Below are 23,140 nucleotides of genomic sequence, written 5' to 3' on the forward strand. Positions count from 1 at the left end.
GCAAGTTTGAACTAGGCAATGACAAAATCATACAAATGTGAAAAGTATGATGCCACCCCTAATCAAAAAAATTTAACACTTCACCAAAATCAGAGTTTAACTTTAAGCTACTGCCATTATGAGGGACAGTCTCATCCAATAAAACAACTACCAATCGCTCATGTCTACTCCGTAGTGATCTGGTGGCATCTTCAAAATCAACATCCCACCAAAAAGCTAGTTTCTATAGGTGATTGAAGCTCAACAATCCTAAAATTGTGAAGCACTATGCAAGGCCACCAATTTCTCTTCCTGTCTAGAAGTAACCCTACTCCTCTTGATAGAGTGATTGAAACTATATCTTAACCAATTCTTCTCCACAACAGACAAATTGGCAACCTACAAAAAAAAGAAAATACGTCTTAACCTCTAGTGCATCCTAGCTGTGCCATGTCAACCATCTAATAGGACTAATCTAAAGCATTTCCATTTCCCACTTATCTTTCTATCTCACTCATCACTACTTGCCAATGATGATTTCCCCAATAGTACCTTCAAACCCTACAGAAATAATTATTTAGGATCCAACTTGGCTACAAAAAAAAATCCATTAAATGAGTTAGAATGAGATGGGAAGGATTTTTGTTTTTGAATTAGGACTACATGATATGGAAAAACACAAAAAATTAAGAATGAATCAGTTTTTAACATAAAACCAGTGTAACACGAGCATTGTGTGACGTTAAGATGCCAAGATGAGTAACTGGAACAGGGGGAAAAAGGGCCTCAATTTCAGGACTGCAGGGGAGCGGTGGGGGGATGGCAGTGAGGGGGCGGGAAGGGTGTTGTGTACATATAGAACTTGAAATGCTAGTTCTGAAATGATATTTTAATATAACATACCAAATTGAAATACTTGAGCATAACAAAATTGCAACACAAACAAAGACTATTGAACATTCAACATAATAAAATAATACCTAACCAATAGCAACACTCAAAAATCAAAATTCAAATTATCAGCAAATAGAACATTTTGGGCATCCTTGCATTCTGGACACGTCCCAGTGGTGCTTGGGTAGTAGAATGGCAGTACTCGACATAACAGTCCCCACACCGGGTGCTTTGTTTTTCTTTGTAGGGGGCGGGGGTGCACATCCCCAAGTTTCACTGTTTAGAACCTTGTTTAAACTTTAAACAAACAAGTAAATAGCCATAGGCATGATTCATTGTCCTTTGCTAACTATCAAAGAACATTTGTACATCCCCAAATATCTTGGGAATGTCCAGCCATCCCCAGCATATCAGGAATGCTTTTAAAACAACTAGGGTAAGAAAAAAATTGGGAAAAGATAGTGAATGTTCCTAAGCTGTCCCCAAAACAAGTACAATGAAAAAAAAACCTCAAGGACTAAAGCATAGCATATCTACTTATCGACGGAGATACAAAAATGAAAAAAACACAGCATGGATCAATGGACCAAAATCTTGAAATACAACCATTTAAATAGATAGAAAGACTTGTTAACTTGAAAACATGACTTTATGTAAAAGTTTCATATGGGTAAAATTTAAACACAAAGCACATCCTCACGCTCCCAAAAAATAGTAATCATCTAGATTATCCTTAAACATGAAGAAATTTTCAATATTGTGAAAAATGTTCAGAAAATTTTTAGCCTAATTTTCCATGTTACATGCCAAATACCAAAGAACCACTTCAAATACAAAGTTTTCATGCTTTTATTCATTTTAGTGAGTAGGGGTACTTTCCTTGTTAATACTACAAAACGATCATACTATGTTGATAGTGTAACATACTTCCAATTAAAAAGCACCTTAACACTGGCTCTATGGCAGTAGTAACAGAACTTTCAGTCCAAGATGTATGTGCTTGGGGATGGTGCCATGCTCAGCCTTCTGATGGATAAAATAAACTTACCATCTTTTTACATTACCAGAAAGAAACAGACAAGGCTCATGTCCTCAAAACAGTTGCTTGAAGCCTGAATTAATTCTGTTTCTTTTGACCAAGATAAAGTCAAGTGAGATAGCCTTTAACGTGTGGATGTTGCATCTATTTTTTATCAATACTTTTGCCAATCCTACTGAGGATGGTGGTGAGTTTACAGATGGACACAAAGCAATTGTAGTCACATTTTGATTGCCTGAACAGTTATGAACCATTGTTTGATTACTTAGAACACCAGCAGGATAAGCATTTTTTATTGCTTCTACAGGAAAACTGTGATTTCCTTCATCAATGTTTCGATCAGTCTTCCAGAACGTCAACGACAGAACTCACAGTTTTCTGCCTTAAGAAATATAAATTACTTGCATGGACTGTGAGAATTTAATGTCTTTAACCAGCTGTATAATCAAAAAAAAGTCTCCTTTCCACAATCAGTACTCCAGGAAAAGAGCATTCCAAGAAGAACATATCCTACAATCAGACTTCTACAAAAGCCCCATTCAAGGACATTCCAAGAAGAACATATCCTAATCCTGCTCATAATTATGCAGCTAAGAATCAAGCAACACTTCCTCTTCCTCCAGAGAGGCTTGCACTTGAAGCCCCACCTGGCAATCAGGCAACGGGATACTTTGAGAATGAACAATTAGGTACCTTACCAGATAACTAAGAGGAGGAAGATAACGCTGGTCTATAAAATGAAAATGATGAAGTAACTAGTGACTCTAACATTGGATATGTCTACTATGAAGATCAAGAACCTGAAGAAAGCTTTGGTCATGCCTCTGCAGTCATGACATGTTCTCAAACTCAACTTGCCAAACAAAAAAAAGAAGCTACTAAAGCTAAGATAGATGTGCAAACACCCATTACACTTGCTAAACAAGGAACGCCACTGCCTACTCTTCCTAAGGATCTGACAAGTAATCAAGTAAGTTCATCTAATCTTCCTAGTCATACTAGTGCACCAAAACCCAGTATGTCTAATCCAAAACTTCAAGTTGAAATGTCTTTTCAAGCTTTTGATATAATATATCATACAAAAAAGACTAAAACTCAAATGTCTAAGGTCGAATACTTGCAAACATATCTAGATCAGCGGGCGAACATGGTGGAGGCACACCCAGTGGCGGTGAAGGGATTTTGAGGGATAAGTTGTCTAAGATGGCAGGCCAAGAGCTCTTGGTCGTCATCATCAACGGAGATGGAGATGCAAGTGAGGGGCAGCTCCGGGGGATGGGGAGGGGAGGAGTGGGTGAGAAGCAAGTGACTCGGATGACAAGGCTTAGCAAGGTTTGGTCAACCAAGGGAAGGTGGGGGATAATTAAGCAGTGAATGGAGGGAACGAAAGAGGTGCAAGAAAGGGTGTAGTTCATGTAGAATGTTACCAAACTGAATAATCAAGCATGAATTCAAATATGTTAATATCAAAAAAGCATTTATTCCCAATGTCCAGCATACCAATGTTGGTGATGGAAACCAGTTATTAGAAAATCACTAAGTACATCATTCATATTTCAATGTTCTTAAATAGAGGTCGGTTGGTTAGGGAGACCAACAGGCACAACACCCTTGCTACCTAACTACCTAAACACAAAATTAACTATCTTTCATTACAACATTGTTTTATTATGCCCTACATTTATCCCCCCCAAAGAAAAAGAAGTCGTGTTCTAGATGACTACCCAGCAAAGACCAAAACAAAACTATAATTCAAGAAGTAAGGTGGGAGGACGTCCCTGGATTGGATGCTTGTTCGCGGATACATCGTAGATCTTATTTCGCAACCATTTGCTTAGCTCGAACTCCTTGAAGCAGGCACAAGGCTTTCATCCTATCATTTTCTATTGCTACCAATTTCTCTCCCAAAGTTGCTTTCTCTGCCTTCCATTCTTCTTGTCAACTCCTTTTCTTCTTCCATTCTCCTTATCAATTCCTTTTTGTGTTGAAGTGCCACAAATGTCCCTCTAAAAGCTTCCTCCATCTCAGCAAATGACTGCATAAGTGGTGATTGCTCCAACCTGGGTACAATATGTCCGACCTTCCATATTTCAATTGCTTGTTCATGTCCTACTCCACTCTGCAATAGTAAACTCCAGTCTGTATGGCAATCTCTCTTCATAAATGCTACTGTAACATTGCTGCTCTAACTATGGCATCCATGTTCTACCTGCGATCCTGTTTTATGATCTCCCTAGTGGTCTGTTCCATCCCTTGTAACTCGTTGAGCAAATTTTCAGCTTTTTCCTTGAATGAGATTTTTTTCATTGTTGTCTCTAATAGTTAAGTGCTCATGTTGTGCTTTCATTCTATCTTTTGCCTCCATCACCAAGGGAGTTGTTAAAGGTGGAGTTATTATTTCAAACTTTCCTAGCAATCTATCTGCCTTCTCCTACACTGTGTCCTCATCTTATACAACCATTTTATTTGTACTCATTCCTTCCATGTGTTTCCCACTTTGTACTTCCTTCTTTCCTGTGGATTGAACCAACAAGGCAATTGGTTGAGCCACTTCTATGCCTTTGGGTGTCTCTAGTCTAACACTACGTGCAGCCTTCTTGTTGCATCGATGATATCATCTTAGTGTGAGACAGCTGCTCAAGAGCAACACAGTTTGTTACAGCTGGAATGGAAATTTGTTTGGCACCCTTATTGAGGAATGAGCAGTCTACTTGGTTCCCTTGTACCTGTACCTTACATTCCCTCCTCCTGGTCATGCAACATACGGACAATCTGCTGCACTTTCTCCATACGAACCTATTTACGGACTTCTTCTATGTCAACATTCTTGGGCACATCCTACGTACGAACTTCTTCTTTGTCAACACCCTTAGCATCCATGACACCCTTCATACCAGCATACTTAGTATGGACGTCCTGTGTACCACCATGCTCCATACAAACTTCTCTACTACAGACACCCGTACATCTTTCTACCTCTCCCTCTACTCCGTACATCTCTTCTCCATATTGACTATCTCTGATGTAATCCATACAGACTTCTCTTTCTCTATCCTCCGTATGGCCACCCTCTGTACAGTCACCCCTTCCTTTTCTTTCTACCTGGATTGCTTGCTCAGGTACGACTCTTGGCAGTAGCCAATTTTCTACCAATAGAAATGTAACATGTCCAAGTGTGCCCTTCAAGTGACTTAGCCGAAAATCCTCTTTATTGGAATCATATGAAGAAGATACTCCTGTACTTATCCCTTCTCCATCTATACTACCATCTTCTTGGTCATTGCTATATGTAGAAGTTTTTTGGTGCCACTGTGTACCTTAATTTCTTCTTCCTTGGTTCTCCCTCTCCAAGCCCTACTCCACACATATCCAAGTGAAACCAATATGCCATGGCTAGCTTATAGAGCTCCACTCTATTTGTGGTACGAATGTCCTTCTATGCTCAAGGGCCACCTATTTTTAACTGTTTCTAAGAACATAGCAATGGCATGATGCAGCATGTAAAATGTTGCATTTTAATTATAGGAATTCCCTTGGCCTTTCTGAAAGGAGTTGTGCCTAGTTGTAAACCTTGCCCATATTCAATCCATTCACTATTAGTAGCATCCAAATGGCAATATCGGATGTGTGGCTCCCACCTATGAGCTTACTCTTCACTAAATCCACAATGCCCCTCCATTCTTCATTGGCTATAAATATTTTCTTTAGACCCCAAGCGTTATTTCTGCTTAGAATATCATCCCATTTCTGTACGGTGAGATCACTTCTACACATTAGCCCCAGCCATCTTTTCTTTTCCTCCAATGTCATTTTTACTGGCCCTAGTTATGAACCCCAAATACTTTGTTTCGGTCCTTAGGAGAATATAAAACAGTAAGGGTTTGCTAAAAATACTGCATTACAGATTTATGCCGTTTCTTGTCATACCCCGCCACCATTGTTCTCAACACAAGATCAAATTCCTTCAAATCAAAAATGGGCAAAAAAATTATTTTATCTAACTCTGCTTGGCGTATTGCCTCCTTGAGTATGTGGTTTTCTTCGGCATTCTCCCACCATGTCTGACACTCTCCCTACTACGCTTTCAAATGTGACATTGGTAGCGGTAATCTTTTCTACGTTCTTCCCCTTGTCCTTCTTCGTGGCCATTTTCTTCACCTACAAGACTTGGTTTTTTCTTGAATCCCTAATTGTTCCTCTACTAAGATTACCAATGCTAGTCTTCACCATCTTGTAATTTTTATTTTGAATACCCTATTCAGGCTTATGATTGTCTTTTTTTTATTATCTCCTCCCACATGTCTCAATTTGTCAATTTTTATAACCACCCATACATGTACCTCCTTTATTCCATCCGTACGCATACTCTTCTGCCTTATTTGTTATATGTCATACGGTATTAGGCTACAATGCATACCTTCCTACCTCCTTTCCACCAGCGGCTACCTCCCTAATTATGTACTTTGTTTCCTTCATACATGGCCTGTAAGTGCTATTGTCCTTATGCATTCACAGCTACAGCCTAATTGTGGATTCCTACGTGAACCTGGTCCTTGTCTCATCTCCTCCATTCCATGAATCGTACGCCAACTTGCTCTCCTATTGTTGGTCGTACGACACTCCTTCGTACTCCATCCCTACATACTGCAACTATTCATACTCGGTTTCTTACCCCAACTCCTCATACAAGAGTTCCTCCTGCCCGAGCTGCTATGTCATGTCCACCGTTATTCCTCCAGCTTGACTTGTATAACAAAGCAATGTTATGTTTTATTTTTCTTTTAGTCTTTCCTTTTATTTTCCCTTCCTTTGCTTTTTCTATTGTTTCCTCTTTTATTTCCTCCTCGTGCATGTCTTTTTTTATGCCTTTGGAATAAATAGAAAAAGACTCCTTCCTTTCCTTATAACGTTTAAATTTAGACCCACTGACTAGGTCCTTTAAAGGATTATCATCTAAAGTTGACAATTTTATTGCTCTGTTTTCCCTTACTTCCATTATTATGTATGGTCCCAACCATCGTACTTTGAACTTGCCAGGTTTTATTTCATTCTTCCCATTGTATGAGTACCAGCTGCCCTGGTTGAAACTTCACTCTTTTCAAATGTTTATCATGCAAAAACTTATGCCTCTATTGTGCAACTTCGGTAACCCATTGAGCCATCCTCGTCTAATTTTATTAGGGCGTTGAGTCTTTCTCTTAAGCTTTGCTCATCTCCCAACCTGTATTCAACTACCACTATTAGACTCGGTACTGCATATTCAACAGGCATTACAGCCTCCTATCTATTCATAAAATGAAAAGGGGTTTCCTCAGTGGTGGCCTTGTTCGTAGTTTGGAACACCCATAGAATTGTCGATAGCCTTTCCTCCCAATCTCCTTTTTCCACTCCACATGTCTTGTACAAGATGGTCACCAATATTTTGTTTATAGCTTCTGCTTGACTGTTGGCCCTAGGGTAGTACGGACTGGAAAAGGAATGGAAATTTTTGAACTCATTTTTCATCGTCCTGATCGGCTTGTTTACAAAGTACACTCCTCAATCACTTGTTATCTATAGGGGCATACCAAACCATGTCGTTATCTGCTCATTGAGAAATCTAGTCGTACTCAGTGTTATAATGTCAGGGAGTGCCTTCTCCTCTGCCAATTTTGTGAGGTACTTTATTGCCACCATTATATATAGACATCTGTGAGTACTGCTGGTACGTAACGGCCCCACGAACTCCAAACCCCATCGTTCAAATAGCTCTTGTGGTTGTGCAAGAAAAAGTGGTATGAAATCCCTTATTAAGGGTTTTCCCATCCTTTGACATATGTCACAACTTAGGACCCATTCCCAAGCATCTACATAAAATGTAGGCCACAAAAGTCCTACTAACAATACCTTCTAGGCTATTGCATCTGGTCCCATGTGGCCTCTTGCAAAACCTTCATGGGATTCTCTCAAAACTTCGAGAATCTCTTCCTCCATCACACACCTCCCTAGCACCTCATTGGGCAACATTTTATATAATAACCCATTAATCAACTAAAATGTCTTGCTTTTTAATGCAATTTTTCTTTTTTCTCCTAGTGGCATTTCTTTGGGAAATGTAGAAGTTGATAGGTATTGGTCCATACCTTTGTACCAAGGTAGTAGTTCAACAATCTGAAACAAGTATCTGGGAAGATCTCATTCACTCAAAATCCAGCGGGTTCTAATGACTTTATTCTTGACAACTAGCCTGCAATCACATGACTTTTCCCTGGGCGGATATCACATGACTTTTCCCTGAGCAGACTACGATTTTGAAAGTAAATTTTTGAAGGAGAATTAGCCACCTACTTACTCTTCCTTGGATAATAGGTTTTTCAACCAAATACATGAGAGCTTGATGATCCACAAAAAATGTAAATGGAGTAGCTAATAAGTAATGTCCAAACTTTTGAACTGCATAGACCATACCTAGTGCTTCTCTCTCTGTAGTGTTGTAATTTCTTTCCACTTTGGAAAGTAGCCTGCTTGCAAAGTACATTGGATGGTCCAATCCCTCTGTGAGCATCACCTAAATCCAATGAGTGCTAAGCGTTCCATTTATTCTCATGAGAGACGGATTTATGTGTGAATCACTACTCATAAAACATGGGTCAATGAGTTTGACTTGAAAACTACATAGTTAAATCTTGAGGGCAATATCACAACCCTCCTTTCTAGTTTGTGCCAAGGTGGCGCCTATTGCATAGTTAGATGCATTCACATGGCCATGAATCTCCTTGTTCTAGTCAAGATATATGAGGGTTGGAGCCCCCACCAGCCTCTAATTTAAAGCTTAGAAGGCCTCCTCCTGATCCTTTCCCCATACAAATTGCTCTCCTTTGCTGGTTAATTTTTCGAAGGGTAGGGATACTTCTCCAAATCCATTTATAAATTTCCTATAGTATCACACATCTAAAAAATGATTTGACACCAGTCACATTCACAGGAACCTCCGTGTTAACAATGACTCTTAATTTTTCACGATCCATTTTCAACCCTTCTTTGCATACTATGTGTCCGAGGAACCTGCCTTTGGGAACCATGAATCTACATTTCTTTGGGTTTAATGCCAGCCTAGCCCTCTAGCATCATTACATGCATTCTCTCACAACCTTTAGGAGGTGTTCCTTCCCACTATAGATAGACTAGTCGTCCAAACAGGCCTTGAAATTTCCCATTGACATCCCATCAAGGATGTGAAGTATAATTCGCTGAAATGTGGCAAGTGTGTTACACAGCCCAAATGGCATCCTGTTGTAAGCATACACCCCATTCTCCATTACAAAGGTGGTTTTCAGTTTATCCTCTTTAGCAATGCTGATTTGGTTGTACCCCGAAAACCCATCCATTAAGGAATACATCTCCTCCCCAGCCACTTCTTCTAAGATATTGTCTGTAAAGGGAATTGGAAAGGGGTTTTTTATGGTTACTCAATATTACGTCTACTTCAAGCATCTTAGTGATCTCCTGAACTTTGGCAACATAGTTCTTATTCATTCGATAAGGCCTTCTACAATTGATCTTGCTCCAGGTACTAGAGGTATTCAATGGACACAATTCTAGTGTCACTCCTTTTAACTCCTTATACGTCTATGCAAACATGTCTTTATACTCAACGAAGATTCTAAATGTTGCATCTTTCAATACAGTATGCCAGTCGTCTCCTATGAAAATCTCTTTGGGATGGTCCTCTTCTCCTAGATTCAACTTCTCCAACTTAGCCTCGTCATATTCTATTTTGTTATCCCTAGGGAATATCTCTGCAGGGTTGTCATCAATTGTGGTCGTAACCTCTTTGTGTTCCTTATAACACCCTAGATATTTTTCTTCAGATTCCATTACTTGGATTTGCAACATATTACAGATCTAGTTAAAACACTTCATAGTCCCCCATTTGCTAGTGGAACAAGCTATTGAGGGACTTGTTTCATCTTCTAAACATTCTCTTAGCCGTAGGATGCCTTCTTCATTAAGCTCAACTCCAATGCCATCTTCTCCTTCTGTTTCCGAAGCTGATGCAATGCCTAACTTAATCGTTGGCTCTTTAAGTCAATTGTGTACTTCCAGTTGTCTACTTCGATGAAAAGGGTATTTTTCTTCCAATTGTGGTTTTCCTTTGTTGTGACTAACCATCCTCTTCCTAATAATGCATCTTATCTCTTCTTCTCCAAAGCAATCACCACAAAATCGAGGAAGAATTGTTGTGTCCCAATCACCAATTGATGTCCCATTAAGATCCCTATGAACTTGATCCCATGTTGATCTACTCCTACCAATTTAAAAGTGGGTGGCCAAAGAGTTGGCTTTTCAAGTGCCTTCCATGTTTCTTCAGGAAGAACATTAACACCCAAACCTCCATCCACAAAAGCATTGGTCAATTTGTACCACATTATCTCCATTTCTACCATTACAAATGTCCTTCCCATTACTATGGTAAACACAATGCTATTGTCCTTCCCTTCTTTTACATTTTCCTTCAGAGGTTGCTCCTTAGTATTGTTTCCTTGTGCTATTGCCACCCTTAAGTGCAGTAGTGTCTGCAACAAATCCCCAATCTTTACTGGAACCGTGGCCTCCAGGACTTGCTTCATGATGTTAGTTTCCAAGATGGACTTAGTGGAGGGGGATTTAGAAGTACTTACCTTTCCATCCTTCTCCATGAAATCTTGGATCTCCCCATTGGCTTCGTCCAACCTCTCTTTTTCCATACCTATGTCACGATCTGTGAGTCTTCTAGCCTACATTCGGATGATGGCTAATACTTCCTCCTCTGGTTCTGTCACCTCAAGCATGTTTACACTTTTTTTTTGGGGCAGTTAGCATCCTCAAGATTACCAGGTCTTCACCATTTGCAGAGCACCCCTCCATTCTATCCTCCACTTTGACACTCTCGGGCAAAGTGTCCAAATTAATTACATCTCCTACATTGTATCATGGGTCATCCATTGTAATCATATTGAATTCAGCCCCTTTGTATGTTATTATTACTACTGTTGTTGCTACCCCTTTTGTTGTTGACACCCGCAATGAGACCAACTAGTGAATAAACTAGACCCAGATAGGGAGGAGAGACCATTCAAGATCACCAAGTCCAAGGACTCACACAGCTGTTGTAGATGACAACCATATCTAGTGAGGGGACCCTCTCTATCCTTTAAAGTACGCTTTAATCCAAAAGTGGATGGATCTGACTCAAAAGTTCAAACCAAATCAGTCACTCGGTCATGGAGGGGAGTAGTGTTGGATTATTATGGAAAGGTAGGATGCTGAGAGAGGGTGGGAGAGGGGGGGGGCGGGGTTGGGGGAGGTTAAATCAGTATCCTTAACTATTTAATTTACATGATATATCATTCTTTTGATGATGCTATTATTCTAATTCACACTCAATTGTGTAAATGCTATTACTGTAAAGGTATAATTTTACATATATTGTTTCCAATAACTATATGATATATCGGACTGGATGTAGCAGGATAGGGATCAGTAAAGATGAAGAAGGAGAGGCAAAGAGAACTGTATGGCAAAATAAAGCGTGGATATCTTTAAAACTTTATAAAAACAATGAATTCTAGGGTGTGTTTAGGTACTTAGTGTGGTTGGTGTTTTAAAGTTTTTGTTGTTTAAATGTGTTTATGCTACTATGCTACATTCTAATTTTAACTCATGCTTCATTAAAATGTGTGTGTATATATATCTATATATATATATATATATATATATTGTTTTTTTTTTTTTTTTTTTTAATTTTTTTTTTGTTACAATTTTTACATGTTTTTGTACAAACGAACCCAAACCCCTTTCCAAAATTTTGTCGAACTTGCGAACCAGTTCTCGAACTCCGAACTTGGAACCGAACCCGAACCGGCAACTTAGATCGAAATCAACGATCTAGAATAGTTCTTATCCCATATTTTTTCCTTTCGTTCATTTATGGGCCTTCTCTGCCTTGAAATCATAAATAGTTAATTCACATTTACCAATAAATCTTTCCAAATCTTTTCCTCGATTTGTGTAAAATCATGTTTCCTGCTCAATATGATCCTTGCATAGACTTTTGTGCCATTTCAGATTTGTATGTAGCCTTCGTACAACTCAATGTACACTCTATTCTAGCTTTATACTTATGCTGTCAATCGGTGTCCTTAAGACTCTGTAATGCTTGCAAAGCTCAGTGACGTATGTGCTCGGTTAACCTGGTGGAAGCATGAATGTTGATGATATTCCTATGGGGGAGTATTGTAGATACATGGCTAAATCATTATCATGATGATATGTTACATTCATTACTGAGTTTCTCATTGATGTCAACATAGAAGTCTTTTGTGGTATCTTACAGAAGAATAGCAGAAAGATCAAGTTGGTACAGACGGCTAGTTGAGTATTCTCACTATCCGAGGTTATGGGAGATACTTATGAGTATCTAATAAATGCAGTTAACGTCAGGTGAAGAAATGTTAAGTCTAGAAGAAGTTATGTAAGTTTTGGTGATGTTTGTTTTGAGATAGAGTTTACAAAGGCATGTTCTAGTAAACTTGTTATATCTCTTAGCAGAATTGTTATTCTGAGAATCGAGATTGAGGATGTGAAGAAGACATGTTGATGATGACATAGCTAAGCTCAGTCATCATAATATTGCACGTACACAAAGATATTCAAGTTGCAAGGTGAAAGATTAATGTTATCGCTAAGTGTAACATGTTCTTAATGTGGTCCTATAATAATTAATTGAGAAGGTGTAACAGCCGATTCAGGGAAATGTTTTATGGATTCGGTATAAAGGAAGGACATTTTTCTTTATCATGAGCATGTATGAAAGATGATTGTAAGCAGTACAAAGAGCAGAATGCGAAGTTGAGCAAAGCAAAGCGGAAGTGAAGGAAACTTCATTCCCGAGATTTTATTGTGTGATCTAAGGTTTGATATTTGGATCTGAGGTTCATGACCTAGTCTACAAGGTATGATAGTGATTGGTTCAGTTGACAGAACAGAGGAAAGAGGAACTTAACAGTAAATTACTTGTTTGGGCAGTGAGCTCTTCATGTAATTGAAATTGCATGTTTGGGCAGTGGGCTCTTCTTGCATACATTGTACTACAACTCCTCATAGGGTTGGCACAACTCCTAACAAGGATTCAAAGTCTCCTAATAGAGACTCCATGTACTAAATGTTGTAATAGACTCCTAACAGGGTCCATCCTTTAACAAGGAATATTTATATTAGTACATCATCTTGTCAGCATCATTCCCACCGGGGTTTTCCCTCTAATCAAGGGTTTCCCTAGTTGACTTATATGGTGTAATTGTCTATGTGCATCTTGTTATGGTTGTTGTTTACTTTGGTTGAATGGATAAGATTGCTTAAGGTTAATAAATGTTTTAAGTATTGGATAACTGATTCACCCCACCCCCCTCTCAGTTATCTTGGTGGACTATTGTTTCTAACATAACTTCTATCTTCTCGGTAACTATTGTAACTCGGCTATAAATTTTCATACTTAGATTGCTTGTCTCTTCTTTCCTCGGGCACTATAGTGTAACTCGGTGAACACTGTGACTCGATTTATTCTTTTATTGATCAATGACTTCTAAACTATTTGACACTAATGGTAACATGAATGTATCTTAGGAGTAACATTCTCCCCTTTTGACATCAGTGGCAAAAAACGTTATACTCGAAAATAACTTGAAAACTTATACAACTTCCCCTATACATATACTTCCTCGGTATAACATGTGTTTTTCAAAATCTTTTTCAAAATTCTTTCATTTTCTATTTTTTGTTTCATCCTTCAACATCTCCTCCTTATATCTCCTTATCCTTATAACAACTTACTTGTATATTGATACAAACATATATCCCCCTTTTTTGACACTTATGTTAAATAACTTTGGAAATTTGAAATACTTTGGATGTAATCCAAAGCATCCAAAGTGATCACAAAATGTTTTATGATTCTTTAACATTATACCCATGGTATTGTCCTAGTTTTTCTTTAGCAACTCGATAATTTCCTGGTCAATTTTCAGCTTGCTGCACGATTATTCATATGATTGGCAACAGCAATAGATAGACTCAGAGCAGGAACGAGATCTTGAGCTATCTTTATATATTTTGCATTACCTCAAGATGAGGTAACAGCAATGTTTGAATTTCATTTATCTCATCCCTTAATTTTCTTTCCTCTTGTAAAAGATTATTTTGATATCCTGTTAAGAATCTTACTCGGGAGTAATGCAATGATGAAGTACTAGGATCAGCCTTAAGTGTCTTTGCACTTGCTTTCAGATCTTCACTAACTTTTTGTGATTTGTCTTTAATTTTGTTTTTAAGAAATGGAATATCACACAACTTGTTGAACAATGTTAAAACATTTTGCACAATTATGTCTAGTTCAGTAACTTGGGTAGACAAACCCATTTGTTGTATAGCAATCTCACTTGCTATCCTTTCTAACACTTTGTTTTCAAATTTCTTCTCAACTCTTTCCATCATCTTGGACTTGGTATCCACATCAAGTTCATTGATCTTTTCAACAATTTGCACCAATTGCTCCAACATTGGAGTCTTCTCATTCAGAGTAATATCTACCACAACTTCCAACAATATGTCTTTCACATCATGAAGAACTTTCTTTTGCTTGTGCTCCCACTTCAATCATTCATGCTCATCTTTTCTAGCACACAATTCACTATAGACAGCCATGGCCTCTACATCCAAAGTGTTTGGATTGCAATCAAGTATAATTATCACTTCATCTAGTGTGACAAGATTGGATTTGTTTGGCGGTGTCTCTTTTTTCTTCACTTCTTTCCTTTAGAATCAACATTGCTTGAACTTAGGGATAATTGGGGTGGCATTGGAGCTTGAATCTCTTGATTTATTTGTTTGGGTACTTCATGTCTTAGCGCCTTGATCAACATGAATAACTAAAATAGTTTGTGTCAATAGCACAAGAGGCATATCCTCATATTGTTTCGGTGTAGAACAAATTTGTTCAATATCTTCCTTCTCCTCTTCTTTCTTTTCCTTTTCTTTCTTCTCCTCCTCTAGTCCGATGGTAGATGGATCAATCAATGTATGATGATACACGATTTGAGGTGAATCTTGATTGTGTCTATTCTTCCTTCTTTTCACGTCGTAAACTACTTTTTCCTTGCCCAATATTTCCCTCACTCGGAGTTTCATGGGCTTGTGGCCCTTCACCTATAGCAAGATCATCTGCTTTGTGTTCTGTTGCATCTCCTGTTGTCTGAGTATTTCCATAATCTCCATTGTCATTTTTTTGCTCAATGTCTATGTTTTCTCCCCCTCGTGTATTCTAAGCCTGTTGCTCGGTATATCTTTTTTATCTTCATATATATCTATTGGAAAAGTGTCCACTAACGAATGTAAAGAACCAACAGGAATATTACTTACATTTTGTGGTTCGTTGTGTGTTGCAAGCTTAGGATATTCTTTAATTTGTTTAATAATAGGTGCAAATCCTGGGATACTTGCATGAGCTGACTCGGTAGATACTAGACCTTCAGTATTCTGCTTAGTGTCAGTCATGACATCCTCGTCTTTCTTTATTTCTACAGCCAAATCTTCACTTGTTAGATCTTCGATGGTGACCTTTTCTTCTCTACAAATTATATCTTCTACCATTTCATGTATTGAATCAACATCTTGTGGGTAAATATTATCATATTCATCTTCTTTGCTATCCAGTTCAATGTCTGATCAAGCTCAGTATTATCATTTTGAATCACCTCCTCTAGATCTTTGATATTGTATATCTATTTCCGGATCATTTAGGAATCCTCGTCAACATATTGCAATTGCCCTGACAAAACATAGAGAGCTCTTCTCTTTTGAGCAAATATGTCCTTATGTTTTTCCAATGCATCACTTATTTCTTCCACTCCAAAGTCAGGCTTAATTGTAGCAAGTGGCCTTCTTCTCATTTCCTTTTTGGTCTTCAATGCATATTTCCATCTATTGTCAATTCTTTGATAAAGCTCATGAGGAATCATGTCTCTGATCTCTAGAGGTGTGTCTTTGATTTTAGTCATCATAGTTATTAAGGCATCTTCTATCTTTTTTTTCCTCATCATTCATAGCATTGTACTTGAAGTACTTAAATGTAGATAAACCTTTACTTTCTCTAATGGATTCAGCAATTTCATCAACGGTCTTGGGTCTCTTTTGTACAGCAACTCTAAAATGACTTGCCTCGTCTAATTATCTCCTTTCACTATCCTCAATGTCCTCATCATCTTTAAGAATAAATTTTCTCCTTCTCTTTGTTGGCTCGCTAGTAGATACAAATACTTCCTCTCTTTTCTGATAAGTTTTAACTTGTGACTGTACAGTATTGGTTATTCTAACAGTACCTTTCTTTACTAGTGGAGTAACCTCCAGAGCAGCTCGGGTTCTAGACCTTGTATTCTTGCAGCTTTGTGGAGTAGCCAGTGGTCTCTTCTTGCTTTTCTTCTTCTTAGGTTCAGCAATAACAATAGCCTTTCCTTTGTCTTCTTCAATATCTTCTCCTTTCCCTTTAATAATCATTAAGGGTTGTTGTCTTCTTTTTCACCGAATGAACTCTCCAATGTGTCAATAATTTTCTTAGACTTCCTATCAACTTTCGTGATAACAATATCCACTTTGATCCTTTCCTTTGTATCCTCATACGTGCCAAAAGGTTTGGCTACTTGTCCACAAATTCATTGAGCAATGCTTCGATTGCCTTGGTTGCTTAATCAATATTTATCTCAAACACCATGGGTTCAAGCCATGCAACACTTGGATTCACAACTTTCACATGAATAGTGTCAACATCCACAAGAAAACACATGTCATCATAATATTTCTCAACTAATTGAGGTGGGATCCTATATCTTTGAATCATTCGACCTTTGAACTCGGTGAAATATGCAGACATGACATTCTCAAAGTTTTCATCTAAGCTTTCAATATACTCATTGATCAAGTAATTAACAGGTTTGTTTGCTCTCCAAATAACTTTGCCAATTGTAGGGAAAAAGTTTTGCATGTAAAAGAATATACATACCAACAATGAACCAAATTTACATGTGTTCGACTTAGCCACTCAAAGAGTCTTCATATTCTCAGTTAGTTGCTTTAACTGTAACTCGACTAGGTCAAGTTTGTGTCCCTCTTTTACAGTTTTATACACAAATTAACAGCAACACACAACACACCATTGGCCCTGCTCGATTGAAAGATTTTGTATACAACAACTTATACACCAAATCTTGTCTACAAATTAGTAATTGTGGAAATTTTCAAACCTCTTACGCCCCACTGTGCTTTGGTATTTTCTCCAATAGGGTATCATGTTACCATATGAATCACATCTCTACTAATCTTCACCAGCTCGTCTAACCACATTTACATGTTGTGGACTTAGTTCAGCACAATTCGAATCCAATCTGCTTTGAACACTTCTAGGAAATGCAGAGCAATTGTGAGACCTTCCGTCTCCAAATGTTTATGCTCCTCTTTCAATTTCCCATCCACGCACAATTTATCATATACCTCTCATAATTCATGGTCTCCAACTTCCCCAATTACACAATGATAAAACACACAGATATCTTGTACCAACAAAACCCCTAGATGGAATGGAGAATAATGCACCAACCTTGTGAATTTTGGCTCTTCACAACACTCATTTTAAACCAATCTAATAGTGTTGACCTTGGTCTTCCTCTTCATCGTTGCAAAGCTTGATGGCATCGTCGCAAGTTAAGGTTTTGGCAAATATATATTCAAGCTTCACTCGGTTAGAACCAAATTCACCTTTGCACAAAGATTCTCAACCAAATTTGCTTCAAAATTCGATCGCACACTCAAATAGCTCAAATTCACACAGTTTACGCTTCATACTTGAAAATGCAAGGTCAGCAAATGAACCATAGAAACACCAATTTATACAATTATGGTTGTTTTAATGTTTACTAGGGTATATTAAATGTTCTATACCTTGTACTTAGTTAACACATACTTTCTTTCCAAACATCACTCGGTTGCTATAAGATACTTGGGCAAGCAACACTTCCATCTTCAACTGTTAATATAGCAAACTCAGTCAATTGACATTTTTACCTTAACTTCTTTGCTCGATATGCCTTTACCGACTTCATTAACTTCATACATCCCATGAGTTGTCTTAATGCATCATAAACTATGCTGATATGGACGTTGTTCCATTGATTTAAGGAACTAATGTAAGATTCAACAATTCAAATACAGTTTCATACCTTCTTATAAGGTTTAGCTTGAAGAAGTTTCAACTAATCCAATGGATGAAGTGCCACCATCAATTGCATTTGATGTCATATTCTCTTCTGTCTTCCCTATCCATTTCTTGTTCATTTGTTCACAAACTTCATCAACATTGACTTTTCCTTTTCCTTTTGGATCTTCCTCTTTCAGTGTTGATACTCAGTACCTACAGTTCTTGCTTTAAGTGACCGACCTTGTGACAATGATAACATGTCATTCCAGGACTTCTCCAGCTTCCGGATCCTCCTCCAAAGTGTAACCTCATGCAATTAGGAGCAATATGACCATATTTCCCACATGCAGTACAACTATACCATGTATTATAGTCCCAATTAATTGTATTACCTTTCTTGTTGGGTATCCAATTAGACTTCTTCTATGATCTGCAATCTTGTGACTTGTGTCCAAACTTATTACAAGTATAACAACAGCCATTGAAAGCATATTGCTTAGGGTACTAACTAAAATTGGATCTACATTAATATTGCTTAGTGACATGGAGGAACTTAGTGAAATTTTACTTAAGTTCATTGATTTTACTAAAAGGGAGAAGGAGCAAAGAAGTCTACATCTTGGGTGATGACTTGGCGGCTTCCTTGATTCTTATTGGTCCCCAAGCCTTTGAATTTTTTCATTGGCTCATAATGTGGTGCTTCTTTTCTATTGGCTACTTTTGGTTGCCCTAATTAGGGTTTGTAATAGATTAATCTAGGCCCTTGATTTTAAATCAATCTTGGTCGTTCATTGTAATAGAGGCTCCTATATAAATTCCACCCCTCATTTGTAAAAGAGGACTTGTTGGAGAATTGTTGCTAATATAATGCCAAACTTGCTTTAGTTTTCATTGTTGTGTCTTGCATGGTGAATTGTTGCAATCAAGTTTGCATTATTGCATGGTGATCCATATTTCCTCACTTGACATAGGATTTCATTTCATGTTGTTTAGAAGTAGTTTAGTTGGATGAAAGAATTGTGGATGGTTACTTGTTTGACTTGAATATAGACTAGGCCGCTAGCCTCTTGCCGATGGTATGAGTGCCTTGTGTGGTGAGCTAGAGAATGTACTTACTTAACTTCAATTGATATCCGATCTTTAGTTTGCATCCATTGATGGGATTGAAGAGGGTAAATATTGATTTGAAAACCATTTGAGTATATCCTCAGAAGCTTGCACTAGGTGGGTGGAGTCATTGACTAAGCTATATCTAGTAGAGTCCAAGTCTGTCCAAATTTTCTTGCATTCATAGTAGAAGTAGAAGTAGTAATAGAGGTTAGAAGTTTAAGTTAGAGCTGAAGTGGAAAAGTCAAAACATATTTTCATTGCACAGTGTGAAGCTAAATCTTTAGAAGTGCAAGCAGTTGATGTCCATAAGTCCCCTAAGTGATTACCAGCAAATCACATTATTTTACTGAGCGAGTATCCACCTTTAAAGGGAACCTTGAAGTCATTTCATGATCTTCATTTGCAAGCTTAGCATGAGATATGACCTTATATCAAGAGAGGATTGAATATTTGGTAAATCGCTCATAACATTTAAGTGTTTGATTATGTATGTTGTAGTGGAATAAAACTCACATCAACACATCCCCAGATTGATAGTGAATTTTGACTGCATTAAGACACTGAACCCACCTCATCCCCCCCTCCCCCCCTCTCCCTTCAAGTTAGCAATGACTTTATTATAAAAGGCAGAAAATTGCTACAAATTAGTAGATTGGCATAAAGATAGCAGTCTCAAGATTTCCTTAATCTGAAAAGCATTAGATTTGGGTGAATTTGGCCAGATTGTTAAGGAAGTTTCGAGATTCGGGGTGCTAATGAGGTTAAATCTGAATTTAGCATTTCCAGATTTAATCTCTTTTAATTTTGTTTGCAATGCAGAACTTCAATTACTTGGAATTAAATCTTCAATTTTCTTAATGCAAAATGCTCCAATTTAAACTTAGAATTGATTGAAATGAATTGATAATCTAATTTGAATCCCTATCCAAGTTTAGTTAGCCTAAATTTAATGGAAGGAAGTGAATTAGTTTGATTGGAAATCTATGTACTGGACTTCTCTTAGTTTTCTTCTATTACAATTAGATCATCCTAAACAAACAAACCTACATAACAATGAGTTGTCTACTTCATAAGCACAAAAAACACAAAAAAGCAAAGAAAAAGCTAAGTAACTGTTATCTTAGCTCCCTAGTTGAGCATAAACAAAGAGAAAGGGAAGTAAATGTTGTTTTATTTCCCTAGTTGAACATTAATATATTTAATAAACAAAGTAAGTGATGTTCATGAAATTGCAAAAAGCTTTGATAATAAGTTTACTTAAGTATACCTTGGGACATTTGATGTGTTTGTAAAACACAAAAGCTTCAGGCCCTTCTCAGGCTTGAACTGGAGTGCATCTTCTTCCATAGTAGAAATAGGAACCACTTGAGGCCCATAACGAAATCCTTTAATCCTTTGCTCTGGAGGAATTGTCTTGTCCGGATCTTCCTTACTTTTGTACTCAATATCAGTCTTCACTTCTCGTGATGCTAAAGAATCATTTGGAGGTGCTTTGTCTGAATATTTCTTTAGAGTGGGAACCTTTTCTTGAATTGTTTTCTTATAAACCCACACCTAAAATCCAATAATAAACCATAAATTAAATAAAATTATAAGCATATTAAAAAGAATAAAATGATGCATTACACATTATTTAGTAAAGTTGCCATTATGTTTACCAATTCTAACATGGGATATATTTTCAATAACTGTTTCTAACACGGAATAGTTTGAATATGTTAACTTACCTTTGATCTCAAACATATGAACTTTGACCCAAAGAAAGAATGATTTTCCTAGCCCATAATAGTTTGGTGCTAGCTATTTATTTTGTAGGCTTTCACCCATTCAATCGTATGTTTTGTCATAAGCATGAGTCAGAAGTAACCATTGCTCGTATTTATACTCTGAAGGAGAATTCAATGATCCACTCGAGAAAAATATTACTCATTTAAAAAACAGATTTAACATCCTTGTTTTAAAGGTCAATAGTTAAAAAGAGAGAAATGAGATCTTTTTATTCCCGCTCAACAGAGAATACTCAATATAGAACAGAAAAGGCACCAAAACCAAATACATTACAACAAGGCCTAAAATGTTCTAATTGAAAATTCATTGACAAATAGACGAAATCATGATTTCCAACTCTCAAAAATGGTTATTAACATCAATACCAAGGTATTTTTGTTGGTCGCTTGGGACAACTTTTATGCACTTTATACAGCAATCAGGACATTATGATAAAAAGAAATTTGCTATTACTTCCATCCTCCTCTCCCTATTAGAGACAAATAGTTGATTTATACAGATAGTTCAAAAACAAGGCACCTATTAGCAACATTGTAATTAATTTCATTGCACTGAATTTTGTCACAGTCTGTATGCTACATAACCAGATAACCAGTTCATTCATGAAAACCCAAAATCCAAGTCCAATTCAAGTTCTGGTTTGGATCACTTGTGGAGCTCTCCAAGGCATTGTCATACTGTCTGGACTCAGCCAAGTCCATTTTGTAGGACTCAAACAGAACCTGGGGCAAACATATCTGAAAAAAAAAGTTTGTTTTCCAATTTTTGTTCCTTATTGGCCTGTTTCTTGTAGCAGAGCTTGATATTGATGTGCTCCTGGACGGTTCACACAAGGGACAATTAAGAGCTTTGTTCCTCAAGCAACTCTTTGATGAGGCTGATGAATGTGTCTTTAGGCAGGCAGCAGATACTGCCCACACTCTCCTCAACTTCTCTTTGTTGACTAGCCCTCTGTGCAGCCTCCTTTTATTATTATGGCTACTCAGAATCTACAACAATGTAACTATTTTAATAGACAACCAGGTAGATGGCGTACACAAACAGCCAGTAACAAAGGAATGAATATATAGCATGTGATTAATAATATATCATAAATACATCTGTTTATGCTATTATAAACATATAGGTACATCCTACAGTGTAAAGTATACAAAATACAAATGTGGCAGATACTTCAAGGTGCTAAAAAGTAGAGAAAGCTTTATTGTAGGTTAATTATTAGCAATGGAATTCAAATTTGAGGAATTGGCAATTATTAGTTTACTTAATTTGTATGGTGGATTTGTTTATCATTTGATGCTATGTGGCATTTTTAAGTAATTCCTGTTTGTAGGCTGCAAAAATGTTTATATTTATGATTTTTCCTTTTTCCTTTTTCTTGTATGGACAAACCCAACCACAACAAACATTTATACATACCACTGTATTTTAATTGCCATGCCTTAACCCAATCTCGTAACCAAGATTGTATGCTATATGAACAATGGTCAGTTCTGCATGTGTGCAGATTCAAATATTCTAATTTAAGTCCAAAATAAAAACAACTTGTCTGTTGCATTAAAAATTGCATGGTATTAAATGCCTGTATATTATCAAGCTAATAACAGCAAGTTATTTAACACTGACTATACTATTGCAGAGGTTCCATTCACTACATCCAAAGCTCGTATGGTTTCTACTTATCAGCATGTCTCCAGATATTATCTGTCAGTTATCACAGCACCCTTCATCTATGAAGTGCACTTTTGACATTAAAGTTTAATGTGATCTGCTTGCACTCAAACTAGGTAAAAAAGGACATAATATGTGGAGTGGCATCATCAAACTGAGAACAGTGAGCTATTTAATGTTTACTATTTCCCAGGTTCCATTCACTCAATCCAAAAGCTCATATGATTTCTGCAGCATGTCTCCAGAAATCATCTGTCCCAGCACCCTTGGTATATCATAAGTGGAGCAGCATGCTATAATTGAACACGTGCAATACGGTCAAGCTGTATGGCTAATATGTATCCAAAAGATGCAAAGAACATCCCTATATATTTTTATAAATTCAGAAGTTAGTACAA

The 23,140-nt window shown here is 37.3% G+C and overlaps 1 protein-coding gene across 1 annotated transcript in view; it reads right to left on the reverse strand.

Annotated features, from left to right (window-relative positions):
- The window catches only part of KU80 (Ku80 family protein), a 124,867-nt gene that overhangs the window by 40,866 nt on the left and 60,861 nt on the right, over positions 1–23,140 (reverse strand). The window contains exon 6 of the mRNA XM_089826528.1: positions 20,551–20,837. Coding sequence (XP_089682654.1) covers positions 20,551–20,837 — 287 coding nt within the window. The remainder of the gene's footprint in view (positions 1–20,550; positions 20,838–23,140) is intronic.

Source organism: Cupressus sempervirens, chromosome 4 (assembly GCF_028749045.1).
Source record: "Cupressus sempervirens isolate cs-2001-9-10 chromosome 4, ASM2874904v1, whole genome shotgun sequence".
Lineage (NCBI taxonomy): Eukaryota > Viridiplantae > Streptophyta > Pinopsida > Cupressales > Cupressaceae > Cupressus > Cupressus sempervirens.